General features: G+C 43.5%; 1 protein-coding gene and 1 long non-coding RNA gene across 9 annotated transcripts in view; one reads left to right on the top strand and one right to left on the bottom strand.

The window, feature by feature from the left end:
• Positions 1–11,068: 11,068 nt before the first annotated feature.
• On the bottom strand, positions 11,069–13,403 carry LOC118658058. 2 transcript variants are annotated; one of them, XR_004968193.1, is made up of 4 exons: positions 13,307–13,403; positions 12,645–13,206; positions 12,366–12,552; positions 11,069–11,661 (listed from the first exon to the last, which is right to left on the bottom strand). It is a non-coding gene; the product is annotated as an uncharacterized LOC118658058 (long non-coding RNA). The 2 variants fall into 2 exon arrangements; XR_004968192.1 differs by having other exon boundaries at positions 11,069–12,552; positions 12,791–13,206.
• SLC10A7 (solute carrier family 10 member 7) overlaps positions 12,235–17,981 on the top strand; it is a 194,909-nt gene continuing 189,162 nt past the window's right edge. Inside the window, exon 1 of one of the 7 annotated variants that reach the window (XM_036312951.1) lies at positions 12,235–12,286. In XM_036312951.1, coding sequence (XP_036168844.1) covers positions 12,262–12,286 — 25 coding nt within the window. In that variant the 5' untranslated portion in view covers positions 12,235–12,261. Of the gene's footprint in view, positions 12,287–13,065; positions 13,800–17,981 lie in introns of those variants that run through there. The other 6 variants (XM_036312956.1, XM_036312949.1, XM_036312950.1 and 3 more) reach the window with 6 other exon arrangements.

Below are 17,981 nucleotides of genomic sequence, written 5' to 3'. Positions count from 1 at the left end.
AGTCTCTTTCTGAAAGCCATTGGGACAATGCAGCTGGTACCCAGCAGAAGAAGAGCTGCAGAAAACATTATCTGCCACTCAAGTAAAGACAAAGAAGTGAACTTGTAAGGAGGATGTGCTATTGCAACTACACAGAAGCACTTAAATATACTTACTGTTATGACCTAAATTAATATTCCTAAATATCTGACAGTATGGCTCACCTTTTTATTCTAGCTTCTATCTCTAATAGATTCACTGTTCTCTAATGTGGTTCCATAAGAGACTACAGGAATAAAGTGATTGAGATCATTTTCAGGAAAATAAACGCTAAGGCATTTAAGAATGGGGAAATAAAAAATAATAAAATTTCTTACTAAAAGTATATGGTAAAAGGAAGATAATATACACTTTAGAGAAAAATGCACCAAAAAGATAAAATAACTAAAGCACTCAATTTTTAAAATTAATTTACTTGCCACATGAGTGAAACGGAATTTTAGGATTGGGACCCAGATTCTTTGACCGTCAGAGTGGAAGAATGACTCCATGGACAGAGGGTAGTATAGCAAAGGTGAAGATTTATTGAAGAATAAGTACAGACTCCCACGTGGGGAGAAGGAAAGAGTCCCACAGAATGGACTCCCTCGTGGGGAGCGGGAAAGGGTCCCACTGAGCTCCTTTTCCCTATGGCTTATATAGGCTGCAGATCCTGGTGCCTTGATATCCCCTCTGATTGGTCACTATCCCCTTAGACTGGTTACTATAGTAACTCCTGGACTCAAAGGTTGAACCTCACAGGGGACATGTGAGGTTCTCCCCACCTCTCCTTCCCTATTGTTTTTCTATTCCCTTTGGGCCAGTGGTTCTCAACCTTCTAGCTCTTTAAATACAGTTACTCATGTTGTGACCCAACCATAAAATTATTTTCGTTGCTACTTCATAACTGTAATGTTGCTACTGTTATGAATCCTAATGTAAATATCTGATATGCAGGATGGTCTTAGGCGACCCCTGTGAAAGGGTCGTTCGACCGCCAAAGGGGTCGCGACCCAGAGGTTGAGAACTGCTGCTTTGGGCTGTCTTCTTCTCCTTCTGGATGAAGGGCTTCCTTCCCTTTATTTTGTAAATATAGACCTTTTGCTGTTCCCAGCTCCCTCATTCTATGAAAATGTACCTGTTGCAGCTTCCCAGCTTCCCTATTCTATGGAAATACACCCTCTGTTGCTCTGCAGCCCTGTGCTTCCTCCATGGTCCCCTTAATTTCCAAAATTTCTAAAATTTCCTAAACCTGTCCTATTTTACCCCTAAAATTCCTGTTTCATGAGGAAAGAGGAAAAATATTAGTAGTATTTTCCCCTTTGCTAATCTTAATTTAAATCTATGTCTGGGTTATCCAAGTACTGTTTCGTTACATTCGTTTTGCAACTAACCTATGTACACTTAAGAATTGACTTTTTTAAAAAAAAATAAATAATTGACTTTATCTTTCAAATGAACTCCTAAAGGCTTATCCTTCCATTTGTTTCAGACAACTCTAAATCTCTAAAGATTTCATACTTTCTTTCCCAAAACTGAGTTCTGTATTAAATAATAGTCACTGCTAAAACAAGTCTTCTGGGAGGGTAGGCCCCCATGGGGTGTGTCCCAGCTCTGCCACGATGCAGCATGGGATTTTTAGGAGGGCACAATTGGCTCTTGTTGTCTTAATGGGCATATTGGACTAAAATTCTTTTAAAGTTCACCTTCACTTTTAAACTTCTAAAATTCCAAACAGACAAATCCAAATATAATTGATTCTCTAACAATCATTTTTGATTACATGCTCCTGGCAGGAATGTGGATAACTTTCAACTGAAAATGGGCAACTTGACCGGGACAGTCTAACTGTTCACCTTACCTGAGTTACTTCTGCCTCCCTGGATATATCTTCTCACACTGCCTTTCCTCTATGTTGTTTTAAAAATGTCCTTACTCTCTTTAACTTTTCTTATTTCACTAAGCCATATATCTGTCTGCTAAATCTTTTCTTCTGTGTGTGTATCTTTGGCCTTTTGTTGGTTTCATTTCCTCCATATTTCCCCTACATTCCAGAAAGAAACAAAAATTGTGTCAAGGATACAACTTTCTAGATGCAGGTACTAAGTTCCACCGATCTATTGTTTTAGCTTCAGGTCTTGATATTGCATTTTCAGGAAAGTGCTGCTTATTTGGGATTGATGTAGGCAAATTTTCAAATGGGCTCTATAATAATAAAAGCATGATGTGCTAATTAGACCAGACAGCAGAATGACCTTCCGGACAAAGCCCGGGGCTATGAGGGCCAGGCCCCTTGCATGAATTTCGTGCCTCGGGCCCCTAGTTTAATAATAAATTGCCACTCATACCCTAGCAAAACAGCAAGCTGCACCTAGTAGACAAATCCTGGGAGTTATTTTAGGGTAATAAAGGAAAACTTAAGTAAAAAAGGAAGCTTAAGAACCTTACCTTTTACTTAACTGAGGTAGTATAGAATACATTGAGGGGGGCGGCAAACTTTTTTTTTTTTTTTTTTTTGGCAGAGGCAAACCTCTGTAATGGGCCAGAAAATAAATATTCTTCGCTTTGCTGGGTGATATGATCATCGTTGCAACTACTGAGCTCCACTGTTACAGTAAAAACAGCCATGCCAAAGCCGGTTTGGCTCAGCAGATAGAGCGTCGGCCTGCGGACTGAAAGGTCCCAGGTTCGATTCCAGTCAAGGGCATGTACCTGGGTTGCAGGCACTTCCCCAGTGGGGGATGTGCAGGAGGCAGCTGATCGATGTTTCTCTCTCATCAATGTTTCTAACTCTCTATCTCTCTCCCTTCCTCTCTGTAAAAACTCAATAAAATAAATTTAAAAAACAAACAAAAAAAAAAAAACAGCCATCAGTAGTACTAAACAAAAGGGCATAGCTGTGGCTAGATTTCAATAAAACTTTACTTACAAAAACAGAATGTGTTTTCATTTACAAGAACAAGGAGTTTAGTTAGCTCACCTCTGATACCGACAAATAGCAGGCTAGTAATTTGGAGATGTGAAGTTAAGAGCTCTGCTTTGATCAACTGTATAGAGTAGGAAATGCCATTGGTCCAGTTACTCAATTTTTTCTCTTTCTAGGGGAACACAATTGCAACGGCCCTTGAAGGAGAAGAAGAAAGTAACACTTCTTTTTGAAAATGATAATAGTACTTGTTTCCTTTCTCGATGTTCAAGTGTTTCTATCCTAAGACCTAGGGTCAGTTAGGAATTCATGAGACGACCTCATGATTGATGGGAGGAGATGCAGGTTATTCAAAATTAATATTTATAGGTGCCTGGATGGTATGGCTCTAACATGTCTTCAGATACAGTTTCTGGCTGCCAGGTTAGAATTTCTTTCTTCAAATATACACAAATTGAATTTACCAAGAAAGGTAGGCCAATCATAACAGCAAACTTCAGTCTTTGTTTTCTACTTAACCATTAACCTCATCACTAAAACTGCCCAGTGGGAAGGTTATGGCCTCCAGGCAGTGATGGAGCCTTTAAGGTGCAGCAAAGCCTATGAGTTCTGAAGATGTGTGAAGGCCACTATGGTAAGTGTTTTCCAAGAACTTTCTGTGAAAAGACCACTAGAATGACAGCTGCATGTAACTAGCATACGAATGTTCAGATGAATGTTCAGGTCCTTAGCTGTGGTTAGAAATTCTTCCTGGTCTCAAATGTTGCATACAACATTTTGGAAGGAAAAATGAATTGCTCACGAAGACAGAGTAGAAGAAAATGATGAAAAGTAATATTTTATTTGACATTGATAACCTCACAATAAATTGTGTAGAAAACAAAATAATCTATCACCTATAATTCCATTTGCACTGTGTAAGTTCAGAAGGTTGTATGAATTCAAGCAATCAATTAGGTATTAGTCAGGTTTAGCAATTCACTTCTTTTTTTATCACTCTTTAGATCGAGAGATTACTGCTTACTTTCTACTTTTCAAAAATGCATAGCATATTAAGATTAGGCTTGGCTACAAGTAATAGAAAATTCAAAGTAATAGTGATAATCAAGATAGAAGTTTGCTTCTCTGTTATATACACACACTCTAGAGGTAGGTCATGCAGAGCTAGTAAGGCAGCGCTGGGATGTTCTGCCTGTCTTGGTGGAAGATGGCTGCTGGGATTTAAGCCTTTATAGCTGTACTAGAGGCCCGGGCACGAATTTGTGCATCAGTGGGGTCCTGCAGGCCAGGCTGAGGATCAGGTCATAACCGACTCAACGACATCCCCCAAGGGGTCCCAGGTTGCAAGAGGGTGGTTCTCGGGTAATGCACCCTGGAATCAGGCTCCCTCCTCTCTGGTTCCGGGTGCGTCACCCAAGAACTGCAGCTGCCAAGTCACCGCAGCTCAGCAGCTCCTGCGTTGAGTGTCTGCCCCCTGATGGTCAGTGTGCATCATAGCTACTGGTCAGAGTGTCTGCCCCCTGATGGTCATTGTCAGATGGTCAAACAGTCGGACAGTAGAATGGTCGGACAGTCACTTATACTTTTATATATATAGATTCAAGCCACCAAGAAGAAAAAGGGTATAAAGAGGTGACTGTCTCCTTCCTTTAAGGATCTTCCTAGAAATCAGGCACTTCCCATTAGAATCCATTCCTGGAACTTTATCACATGCTCATTTACTAGCTGCAAAGGAAGCTGTAATCTGTATTTGGCAGCTATGTGCCCAGCTAGAATCATGAGTTCTATTACTAAGAAGAAAAGGAGAAAATGGCCAGTGGGAGTCTGTCAGCAACTCCTTCCACCCATTCTAATTACATGGCCCTTCAATCAATCAATCAATCAATCAATCAATCAAGTCTATTCTTTGAAGCATGTAGCTTTTGGGAGCTCCATGAACCTAGTGTAATGTATACAGGTCCCCTAATCACAGAGACTTAAAGCTCCCCCAATGTCTTTCAGATCTTTGTCCTTTTTAAAGTTGGACTTACATCTCCAGCTGATGCTCCCTCTTAGAAGACAATCAGAGATAGAGCTATAGATACTTTTCCAGAAGGAGGTAAAAATGCCTTCTGCAGACTTTTAATGTGTTTTTCATTTCTCTCAGGGATGTGAGGTGGGCAGCCACCCTGTCAATGATCTTTGACTTGCCCTAGAGCAGCGGTTCTCAACCTGTGGATCGCGACCCCTTTGGGGGTCGAATGACCCTTTCACAGGGGTCGCCTAAGACCATCGGAAAACACATATATAATTACATATTGTTTTTGTGATTAATCACTATGCTTTAATTATGTTCAATTTGTAACAATGAAATTGGAGGTCACCACAACATGAGGAACTGTATTAAAGGGTCACGGCATTGGGAAGGTTGAGAACCACTGCCCTAAAAGAATGCAGGCAGCTATCTTTTCCCTGGAAACCAACATTAAAAACAAAATTACACAGGTAAGTATTACATACTAATTTTTTTCTGATAATGTAAGGCAAAGTTATATAATTTATTTTAAACAAAAAAGCCCTGTATTATCCATACTGTTTTCTACACGTGCATGCCTTTGAATCTTCCCTTTTCACCTCAGTCATTCTTCCTTAATGGAGCCATGTTCTGTCTTTGTTTTAGCTTAGCTAGTTTTTCCCAGTGCTTCTGTGATATTGTTATGCAGAGTTGGCCTTATTTCTTTTACTCTTTCCACCCTTCATCATTTATTAATGAGACAGATTGTGTGATGAAGAGTTGTCAACATTATCATTTTTCTATATTTACAGGTGTAATAACTGCATTGAAGTGGATTTGTCATCTAATAGCCTTAAATGATCCCTCTCTCTCGGGCTGCATTTCCCTCCATTATTTACTGTGCCTCCCAATAGCTTATCATCCACTGCTGTCTACTCTCCTCTTTGTCCTTAATTTCCTGAGACAGATTTCCACTCAAGAGACTGAGAAACTATTAGATGGAGAGTTTCTACAAACCACGGGAGCATAAGGTCTTCTGCAAAGAGACACATTCACCCACTATGGGTTAAAGAAAGTAGCATTACTTCCCTGCTGACAAACCCAGTTGCTATCAATGTGAAGAGGGAATAATCGCATTTGAATTAGGGAATCTACATGCGTAACTCTCATTAACACAAATACAGTAGAAGCTAAGTGCCTAAATTCCTGTGCAGAGAAAAGAGAAGTGGTTATATTTCCTAATCCACTGTGAGGCATGGCCTCCTATATTTGAGTTGGAATTTTCATAACTGTTTAATATTAGTGTGTGAGTTGTTCTAGAGAGAACCAATATCGAAGCAGAAAGTAGTACTCTATCTCCGTAAAGCAGTTTAGCAGCATGGAGAGAAACAGACTACCAGATATTTATTTGGAATTAGCTAGCTAGCTACAATATGTTTACATATTATGTGTTTATTGGTAGATACTATTGTAATTGGCAAGGCCACTATATATCTTTATCTTTGCTCTATTTAGAATAAGTCAGCATTTCCTTTCATGGTAACATTTTAGATCTAGCAATATCCACTAGTATAAAAAACATTCTCTGATCAAAACAGTTGTTCTTAAATATGTTAGTTCAAAGATTACATGGCATGTCAATGATTATGTAATTATGGGTCTTTTCATTTAATTTGTAATTGTTTCAGTGATGAATAAGAATACGATGACTTATTTAACTTCTGGGGGAAAAAAGAGTATAAATAATATCACTATGCCCTATATAATTTTCACAAATTATCCACCAGTGATAAATAATATACAAGGGTTGAGTATTGAACCAAACACTACCACCTAAATTATTTCTATGCATCGCCAGAATAATAGCCTTTTATTTAAGTTATCTGAATGGAGTTCTGAACTTCCAATCTCCTTTTAAGCCCATGCTAAGACCTAAGATATTCTGGATGGAAGATGTGGGAATGGATTTAATTAGGAGACTCACAAGGACGCAAAAGTGTTGGTGAGGCTTGGGTAAATTATTACAGCATAAACAGCTAACTTGAAACACATGGAAACAACTACTTGTTTGATTTGAACTCAAGAATGAATAGAGACTAAATTTTAAATTCTTCACTTGTTTTTCATCTATCACTCACTGCATGTTATCAGATATTTATTAGGTTCAGAGACTCATGTGCCTGGTATGGACTTTGTTAATCAAGACCATACTTCTATCATCATTGGAGATATTTATGCTGTGTCAACACTAAACACTCACACATATATGACACAAAACATATGGTTTGGCTGTGCCGACACTCAGGACATGTGCTACCAAACAAGTGATTTAACAGCATGATATAAAACTGAAACAATAAACTGACCCAGGAATATTTTAACTTCTGACACAGAACAACTAAGCAAACATTACTGACAATAATTCCCATCACCACCATCCATTTTTAAGCATGTGCTCCTTGCCAATCTATATACTTTACATAGGCACTTTTTAACCAAATCACAGAGAGGTTATGTTACTTGCCCAAAGTAAATGGCTAGTAAATAAAACTGCTGAAATTGGAAAGCAGTTTAATGTTTGTTGAATTATTTGAGTGCATGACTAAATCAATAAGTGATCCTAAAGCCATATTTCTTAACCGTACATGATCATTCTAGGTTTACCAGTCAGGCCTGATTAGGTGGTAAGGAGAAACCTGAATGTATAAATACTAGGTTTATTTATTATGTGAGTCCTTTTGAGTTGGTAAAGAAACTTGTTACTTATCACTTGGAGGTCTCGGCTAATGAGAACAGGGTCATGGCTAGAACACAGGTTTTCTGGACTACCGGTCCATTGTTGCATCCATCTACCACCATCTCACTTCCATCCTGTGACACCTATTACATTGAAACAGCCACCTTCTCCTAGGAGACCCTGCAGCTATCCAGACCTTGAGTACAGTTAAAGAATCATAAAACACACCTTTTGTATCTCCTACCGTAAGATAGATTTTGCTGTTTTTTTTCTCTCTCCACATTGTAACGCTGATTCTAAATCAACTATTCAAGTCAACAAACATTTATCAAATATTATTAGCTGGTGTGGATGATGGTAATGAAAACACCCACAATTCTTAGTCTTGAGAAGCTTCCAATCTAGTTGTGGGAAAGGATGTACACACATAACTTTATAGTCACTACGACAAGAGAGCAGGAAAAGCTTTCATAAAAGATGTAAGATATTATGTGGGTTAAGATACTGGGGAGGCAATATCACAATATCTTTGACACTGGTTATGTTTCTGATACGTTTACTCATCATCCTAACAGCCCATAAGAGGTATTCCCCGTTTCAGATGTGAAAACTCAGACTATGTCAAGTGACTTTCCAGAGTCACATGGGTATTGCAGTAAGTAGTAGAGCTAGGATTTTAACTTGAGGAGCTGGATGCTTGGATATAGACTTTTAATCACTATGGGACAGTGCCCAGGGTTCAGATGCCCGGGCTCCTGAGATCTAGCTTACCCTGGTTTGAAGCCTGGTTCTGCCACTTACCGGTCATGGGGAAAACTTACTTTATCTCTCTTCATGTTCACATCTATAAAATAGTACTTACTGGGGTTTGAATGGCCAACTACAATTGGGTAGTTACCAGAATTAGACCAACTGGCTGGCCACTAAGAAGATACTTACTGTGGTGGGCTCACTACCCTTCAGGGGCTGTTTCCCTGACCGCATCCCATTGCTGATCAAACACAGGGAGACTCTCTCATAAGCACAGACTCTACTGTGTCCAGTCACCACGTGGGGAATAGATTAAATATTGCTGGGCTACTGCTGGCTTTGAAGATGAAGGGACAGAAAACCAAGGAGTGCAGGCAGCCCCAAGAACCAGGAAAAGGAAAAGAAATAGAATTCCTCTAGAAACCTAGAAAGTAAGGCAGACCTGCTGACACGTTTTTAGCCTGGTGAGATCCATTTTGGACTTGTGAGCCCCAGAACTGAAGGAGAATTAATTTGTGTTGTTTTAAGCCACGAAGCGGAAGTCATTTGTTATAGCAGCAACAGGAAACTAATACAAATGCCAGGATCATTCCCATCTTAGAGCATTTTCACGGTTGCTCACCAGTTGTTCCCTCTGCCTAAAGTGCTCATCTCCAAGACATTAGCATCATGGACATTTTCCCCACCAGGGGTTGCAGTGGGGTCTCTGCTTAAATTGCACCCCTTTAGAAAGACTTTCCACTCACAGTAGCCTCCTTGTTACTGTATCATGTGGCCCGTTTTATTTTTATCATAACACTCATCACTCCTTGTTACTTTTCTTTTTATGCCATTATGGTATTACCGAGGAAAGCTGATCTTGTCTCTCACTGTTCCTTGTAACTCCAGTATTCTAGAAGAATGCCCAGCGTGAAGTCGGAGCTCAATATGTATTTGTTGAATAAATGAGCATTTGTTCTAGGCAAGGCAATGCACATACACTGTCCCAAAGACTCTTTTCAACAGCCTCACGAGATAGCATTCCCACCACCATTTTGTTAAACATAAAGCCCATGAGAGCAATCATAAGGTGTACTGTGTTCTTGGCACATAGTAAACATTCATAAATATTCTAAGTATTGAGTCACAAAGAGGCTGAATAGCCAATGGAACACAGTTTAAAAGAAAATACTTGCTACATTGATGCCTGTAGTTTTCATAACGTTGTTGAAGAACCCCAGAGTTACAGCAACTCCATTCTCATGAGCTCAGGCCTCCATTCCACCTGCCTTCTGGACATCTCTATTGACAATCCCCACCGGCCTTGAACACAAGACATAAACTGAATGTGTAACCTTGTGTCCAAATCTACTTTGCAGACTCCCTGGCTGAGTGGATGGCACTGGCATCTATCGGACAGATTCTGGGAGTCATCTCAGACTGGTTCACCATTGCTCTAAAGATGACCATCATTTTTTTTAAATTCTTCCTGTTTAACAGTTCTTATACAAATTGCCTTTTCCTGCTCCATTGACTTAGTACTCCTGCCTGGACTCTTTGTCCCTCTGCTTCTAAAGTCACCTCTCCAGAAAAACGAGACATGCCATCACTAGCTGGTTTAACATCCTTCTGTGGCTTCCTATAGTATTTAGTGAACTCCAAGTCATTTACCACAAGAGAAGTCACACATGATCTGTACCCTGCCTAGCTCTCCACCCTTCCCACATCCCTGTCCCTTCACTAACTAGTCTAGCTACCCTGGTCTTTGAAGTCCATGGTGTCAAGCTCTTCTTTGCTGAGCAGTAACTTTCTCCCACCTGCCTGGCATCCTTTAGATCTCAGGGAGGCCCTCCCCATCTAGATGATTTGTAACATCCTGTTCTTTTTCTCTGTCAATTTGTAATTATATATCTGTTTACATCTGTCTCCTCTTCAAGACTATAAGCTCCTGAGGGCAAGGTTTTGTGTCTTTTTTGGTCCACAACTGAATGAGCAGCACTGAGCCACACCTACCTGGCACACAGTAGGGGCACATTAAATATTTGTTCAATAAACAAACACAATATTTATTAAAGAATGTGTATCATATGTCTTTTAGAGAAGCATGCTTTATACCGTCTGGTTGGCATGATTTCAAGTGCAGTGGCATGGGTAACAAAAAGAAAAATTGAGGTGAAGAGGCCAGGCACAGAAAAAATGACAGGGGGAAAAAAAATGAGCGAGAAAGAAGTGATAGAATTAAAGAGAGCAATGGAGAAGTCTGTGGATGACACTGTGTAAGTTTCCTAGGGTGGCCTTTACAAAGTACGACAGGCTGGATGGCTTAAAACTACATTTATTATCCCACACTTCAGGAGGCCAACGTTCTGAAATCCAGGTGTCCGCAGGGTTGACTCCTTTTGAAGGCTCGAAGGGAAAATCGTTCCATGCCTCTCTCCCAGCTTCTGGGGGTTGTTTCCAAGGTGAATCCTTGGCTTGTAGACACATCACTCCAATCTCTGCTTCCAGCTTCACATGACTTTCTCCTCTTCTGTCTCTTGTGAGTCTTTTTTTTAAAAAATATATTTTATTGATTTTTCACAGAGAGGAAGGGAGAGAGATAGAGAGTTAGAAACATCGATGAGAGAGAAACATCGATCAGCTGCCTCCTGCACATCTCCTACTGGGGATGTGCCCGCAACCCAGGTACACGCCCTTGACCGGAATCGAACCCGGGACCCTTCAGTCTGCAGGCCGACGCTCTATCCACTGAGCCAAACCGGTTTTGGCCTCTTGTGAGTCTTCATGTGCATGACCTTCTTACAAGGAAATGAATCATTGGATTTAGGACCCGTCTTAATCCAGTATGACTTCATCTTAACTAATTACATCTGCAAGACTCACTTTCCAATAAGGTCACCTTCTGAGGTTCCAGGTAGACATAACTATGTGGGGAACAATATTCAATGAATTTGAAAAAAAGGATATTTGCAGATTAATCAAGGATCTTAAAATGAGGTAATTCTAGCTTATCTGGGTGGGCACTAAATCCAATGACAAATGCCATTAGGGGGCACACAGAAAATGAGAAGACACAGAGAGAAGAGGAGGCAATATGAAGACAGAGGCAGAGATTGGAGGGATGTGGCCATAAGCCAAGGAAGCTAAGTAATGCCACCACCGGAAGCTGGAAGGGGCAAGAAGGGATTCTCTGCCCAGAGTCTCCAGAGGAAGTGCAGCCTGGCCCACACCTTGACTGTGGGCTTCTGGCTTTCAGGGCTGTGAGAGAAGAGAGTTCTGTTATCTCAAAGCCAGTTAAAGGTACTTGTTACAGCAGCCATGGGAAATTAATCCACGCCTTCACATAACAGAATTCACAGTGTACTGAATTCTTTTCCTTTAAGTAACCATTAAAAAAACAAAACAAAACAAATAAAAAACCCTTTCAGAGCTAGATTCCGCTCCAAACAGATCGAAGAGTTCTTGGGAAGTAAGGATTTGTGAACAGTCATAAAGTTAAAGTGGCTCAATTTCTGTAAGCATCACGTTTAATGATCTTTTAATGTAAGGGCATGCCTTCCATGACTGAGGTACATGACTCTTTAACCTAGAAAGAAGTGACTCTAATAATTGTGCTGCAAACTATCTTTCATGTATGCCCACTTCCCTTGTGCCTGCCTAATAATTAACATCAGATTTTATCACACCTCCTGTGCTTTCTCTTTTTAGATTTAATGTTAAGTTCTTTTTATCTTGAGGTTCACTTTTTGTTCTTCTGCCTGATGTATAATTAGGTGACGCTGCATGCTGTGCAACCTTCAACTGCTGCCACAACGCATCAGCCGGCTTAGTTTTTGGACAGCAAGCCATGTTATCAAGATGAATTACTACAGGGAAATACAGGGTGAGTCTCTTTGAGTCTTTGACTACATTCAGAGTTAAAATCTGGCATCACTGAACCACCCCCGAAGCCCCTTCCAAACCTCAAGTTCCACAGTTAACCACGGAACCATTCGGGACCGGACTCGTTCCAAAACGTCACACAGCATTTTATTTCTTTGTTTGGGCGCGTAAGGGGGAGGCGTTGCGGTCCAGCAGGGTCTACGGGTGGGCGGTCGTCCATGAAACTGCCCATGTCACTGGCGGCCAGGAAACACCTGCAGGTAGAAACTGGGGGACAGGCTCCAGCACGCGGGGCGATGGAAGTTAAGACCCCCCCCCCCCCACACACACACACATTCTCTACTCCGCCGGCCCTTCACCTCTTTGCCTCGGGGTCCCTGAGCCCCTCCCTGGTGGTCCTGTTTCCCCAGAAGAAAGATTTGGCCCCCGCCCCTTGCGGTCCTCCCACTCCCGGCAGGTGTAGGCGAGGGGGCTCCGGGCTGAGCGCACGCCGCAGGCGACAGACCTCGCGGACTCCGGCGGACGGACGCCGGAAGGAAGGGATCCAGCGAAGTTGGGCGTGGGCTGGGCGCCCAATTTTCTACCCACCGGCGCGGCTGACGCCTCCCCTCCACTCCCCCCCGCCGCCACGCCCCCCAGGGAGCGGCTTTTCCGCGCCGACACCGAAGCGCGTCCGACTCCCGGCTCCGGCCGGGAACTGGGAGGCCGAGTGGCCCCGCCCCCTGCGCACACGTCAGCGCCGGCGTCGGGGAACCGTCGTAATACCCTGAATAAGCGCGCCCAGCCAAATCCGCTGCACCCCGCCGTAGATGCCGACAGACACATTTCTGATCAAGCCCGCGGCGGCCCTTCCCGCCGTCTCGGGGCGAAGCGGAAGAGAACCTCTCCGTAGATGTGTTCCAGGGGCGCTGGCGGCTGTGCCTACAGGTTTGTTGGAGAAGGACCCTCGATTAGCTGAGGTGGTTGTGGCGCCTTCCGGCTCTCCCCGCCCCAGTCATCCCTAAGGTTCCGCAGGTCTTACAAGTGGCGAGTCCGTCAGCCCCACCCGGCGGGCAGCCTCTTTTCCCGGCCCGCCCGCGCCGGCCCGCCTGGCCCAACGGTCCGCTTCGGAGCCTTCGCGCACGGGAGAGGCGGCCCGAGCGGCGCCGGCGGGTGCGCGTCTATCCGGAGGCGCGTGGTAGTGATGGCGGCGCTCAGTGAGGCTTTGCTGTCACTGGATACTACTACTCCCAGCCCTCCGCGAAGCCGCCCGAGCAGCCCCCGGGTCTCCCGTTTACAAGTAGCAATTTGACTTGCTCTGCTGCATGTTAAGAGGGACGGTGGAAAGTGTGCGGACGCCCCCGGGATTCAGCGAACGCAGCTCCAAAAGGAAAAAAGGCAAACAAGTAAACAAAACCCACCCATCCTGACAAACATGAGGCTGCTGGAGAGACTGAGGAAAGAATGGTTCATGGTCGGGATCGTGCTGGCGATCGCCGGAGCGAAGCTGGAGCCGTCCATCGGGGTGAACGGGGGTAAGTCCGCGCCTCCGCGCGCTCCGCTTCGGAACTCCCGGGCGAGTCTCGGAGAGGAGGCGGGGGGGGGGGGGGGTGGCCCGGTCCTCGGGGAGCGCCTGCCTCTGTCGGGGGGCCCCGCCCCGCCCAGGTGCCCTCCGGCTCGGGGGCCCTTTGGCTGACGTTTCCGTTGGCCGACCCCAGAGGGGATCTGTCGTGCAGAACGGGGCCAGCGACTTTGAACGCGGGCTCCCTTCCCCGCGGACAGCCAGTGAGTCTCCTCGGTGCCGAGGAGAGAGGGGACCGAGACTGGGATGAAACTTCTCCTCCCTGCCGAGCAGCACCCTGTCCCGCGATGCTGGGGTGCCCGCAGTTCCTGGTCTGTCTCGGAGTGGGCACCATGACCTGGTGCATTTCCAACCCTCCCCCCTTAAAAAAAAAAGTAGGGGGAGAGAAAGAGGCAGGGGCACCCCTTCCTCCTGCAGCCCCGGCTTTGCGGCCCACCGGCTGGGGGATGCGGAGCAGCGGGGGCGGCTCCCCAGCAGCTCCCGGGCCCAGTGACACGTCGCACACTCTCCCGACGGGACGCCGCTTCCGCGTGCGGCGGGCGGGCGGGTGGCTGCACCCCGCCGTGGTCTCCAGGCGCAGGCTGTGTGGGGCTCTGTGCAGTGTGGGTTTTGGCGAGAAATGTGGGCGGGCCGAGCCACGCTCGGACCCCGAAGAGTGGGAGCCTTGTAGTGCGGGGAGAGGCATGGCTGGCCGCGGCTGGAGACATCATTAGCCTTTTATGCCCCTTAACCGCCCCCCTCTCCTTCCCCCCATCATGTCCTACTTTTCATAAGCATGCATTGAATTCCTTCAGTGTCCTGTCTTTTTGACCTTGTTTGCCAGTTTCCAGGCTCATTGACGGGATTAATACATCAGTCATACAACAGGGACAGATAAGGAGAGAAGTGGGCGCAGGCGATCTTTCTATGGTCGGAAGTGCTCAGGAGCATATTTGGAGTTATTTGCTCCTTGTTAAAGCATGATGGGGGGGTAACATGATCTCTCAGGAGGACCGTGGTTCCTTCTACCCTCTGCCTTCCGTACCTCCGTTGAGAAGTCGCTTCAGGGAACATTGAAAAGGAAGGACTTGAACAAAGATTGGGGGGATTAACACTTTTTTTTAATGTTAGAAATGCCGGTTCCCATTTTCACTAGTCCTTATGCCATCAATCTAGGATAATGCATTGTTTTTGTTTAATTTCCAAAGAGTAGGATGTGAAGCGCTCCAAGGGATCTTTAAAGTATTTTAAGCCAACAGGCTTCTTTCGCAGTTGAAGACCCTGAGGCCTGAGATCAGGTGACTGACCCTAGGATGAGTGAGCTAGGGAAGTGGAAGGACTGGAGACCAGGACTCCCCCTTATCTCATACCAGTTGCAAAATCCATACACATTTTCGTGATGAACAATCATTAAAAATGCATAACCGGTATAAAGAAGGAGCTCTCTGGAATAAAGACATTTTCTGTGCCCTGATTTTTAGCCCCAAGGAGCAGACCAGAATCCACTAGTATTAGATAACAGTTAAACTTCTAGGGTTTCTTTGGTAGCTGTCCATGTGTGAAAGTTACTTTCTCTAAAACCAAAAGTTAAGCAAACAATTATATCGGCTGTCAGGCTAAGTTCTTGTTACTTCTGTTGAACTTCTGATTGACCTTAAAACCTCTTAAATAAAAATAAACCTCCAAATATTGACAAGGAACACTTTCACTCCACTAGTTAATCCAACAAAAATCTGGGAACAAGGAAAGGAATGGTTGCTGAAAATGTTTCTGTCCTATTCTGCTCTTTAGATTGGTCTAAAGCACCTCTTTTTGCTTCTTACTTTTAGTCAGAGTTTCCATTTATGGGCTCAGTCCATTGATGAACAATTTTCAGAACAGTTTTCTAGATATTATTTTAAATAGGAAAAGTTTTTATAGTCTTCAACTTAAGATGCTCACTTCACTTTTACTTTTACCTGGATCACTACCTTAAATGATTATACTCTCTTTTAAAAAAAAATCCTTACCCAAGCATATGTTTATTTTTTTAAAAAATGATTTTAGAGTGAGAGGAAGGGAGAGAGAGAGAAACATCAATGTGAGAGAAACATCAATCGGTTGCCTCCCGTACATTTGCAACTGGGATCAAACTGCAACCTTAGGTATGTGCCCTGACTAGAAATCAAACCCACCATCCTCTGGTGTATGGGACCATGCTCCAGTCAACTGAGCCACCCAGCCAGGGCTACACTCTTTATTTTTAAGTGTAAGACTTCTACACTTCAAGTGTCACAACTATGATCTGACCTCCCTTAAAAAAATCTTCAGCCCGGCTGGTGTGGTTCAGTGGTTGAATGTGAACTCATGAACCTGGAGGTCACATGCCCTAGTTGGAGGCTGGATCCCCAGTAGGGGACATCAGGAGGCAGCCCATCAATGATTCTCTCTCACCATTGATGTTTCTATCTCTCTCTCCCTCTCCCTTCCTCTCTCTGAAGTCAATAAAAACATATTAAAAATATTTTAAAAAATCTTTATGGCCAATTAGTGAGTTTTGTAATGGCAGGAAATTTATAGATGTGGGAACCCTAAAACTAGAGAAGTTGAATGGCTTTCCAAATGGGAAAAAGCATACTAGGTACTAGCCTAGATAATTTAATTCTTAGTTCACTGTTCTTTTTACTCACTTATCTTTTACTTTTCAATAAATAGAAGAAGTGTGGAAATAAAGAGCCACAATAGATGTAAATGTATATAGATGCTGAGGTATTGCTAATCGGCTCATTGAAACCCAGGGAAATTATGAGCTGTGCAACCTTAGCGTTTAATCAAGTTCAACATGGTGTTATTCATTCTTGGGAAGAGAAAGGTTTACTTCTTTGGAAGTACAGAGTAACTTTCTCATTTCTACTTGCATCTTAACTTAAATGATTGCCATTAATAATACATAAACCCTAAAAAGTAAACTGCTTCATTAATTTTCCGCTAAAAGAACATAACCAGAAATATGCTATAAACCTAAGTACATTGGCACAAATATCTTAGATCAGGTTTAGAAGTGAAATTTACTTTGAAGATGAGTAGATTTTATGACATAACTAGAAATTCGTGCACGGGTAGGGTCCCTAGTGGCTGCAAACTGGGGCCTCCCTTCCCCTGGCTGCCTGCCACCTCTGCTGGCTGGGGTAGGGCCAGCTGGGGGGGAGGGGCTGCGGGCAGTTGGCCAGCCAGTCCCACCCCCTGGTTGAATTCCCAGTCGAACTCTCAGTCAAGGGGACAATTTGCATATTAGGCTTTTATTATATAGGATAATAGTTCCTTTCATTTTTTAAGCATTCCAAATAGTTTTCTCTCCCTTTTCACCCTTAACTCCCATTAAAAAGTGTGAGTTCTGGAGCCCCCAATTGCTTCATTTTTAAAATTTTTCTTTTGATTTTACTAACTCATTTTCACTGATAAAGAATTTGTTTTTGCTTTTGTTTAAAGGAAAAGTTAAAATTTACATTTCCACTTTAGCTCTATAGCCATCTTAAGATCTGGATCTGGTTATTCTGGTGACATAGAAGATATACTCATTACCTTGGAGAGGGCCAGGTATCATTTTTAAATAGTAGTTTCATCTCTCACTTCTGTGCCAATATTTACCAAGTTTTTATTGCAGCCCTGGGAGACTTCTAGTTCCGCATTCAAAAGATGAGCGGTCTATTGGCATCTCAGTGATCATGTCTCAGAGGGGCCTTAGGTTTCTCCAAGTCAGAACAATTTCCTCCTTTCCTTTTTAAAAGATATTTTGTAGGTAGCCCTGGAATACCCTCCTCATGTCTTTTCACAGTTTCGAGTTATTTAGAGATGCATCTAATAAAAGAAAACACACAGTATAACCCATCTCCACCATTTAAAACATTGAAAGTCAAGAATCATTCCACTGAATTACACCAGTTAGTTAACAGTTGCCATGTGTATTTATGTATGTGTATGTGAACTGTGGGAAGAGCTCTTTAAAAACTCGGTTGTTGGCTAACTAAGGTAGATGCGTTAGCTGCCCCGGAGAACCATGCAATGGAAGCAGATGCCACGTGCTGGCTCTGGAGGTGCCTCTCACTTGCGACCACATTGCTAACTCTGACCCGTCTCACATGGACATTCTGGAGGCACCACTGTGGGCAGAGCCACA

This window comes from Myotis myotis, unplaced genomic scaffold (genome assembly GCF_014108235.1).
Source record: "Myotis myotis isolate mMyoMyo1 unplaced genomic scaffold, mMyoMyo1.p scaffold_m19_p_6, whole genome shotgun sequence".
Classification (NCBI taxonomy): Eukaryota; Metazoa; Chordata; class Mammalia; order Chiroptera; family Vespertilionidae; genus Myotis; species Myotis myotis.
Note: the sequence above shows the minus strand (reverse complement) of the source record. Positions and strands in the feature narration are given on the sequence as shown.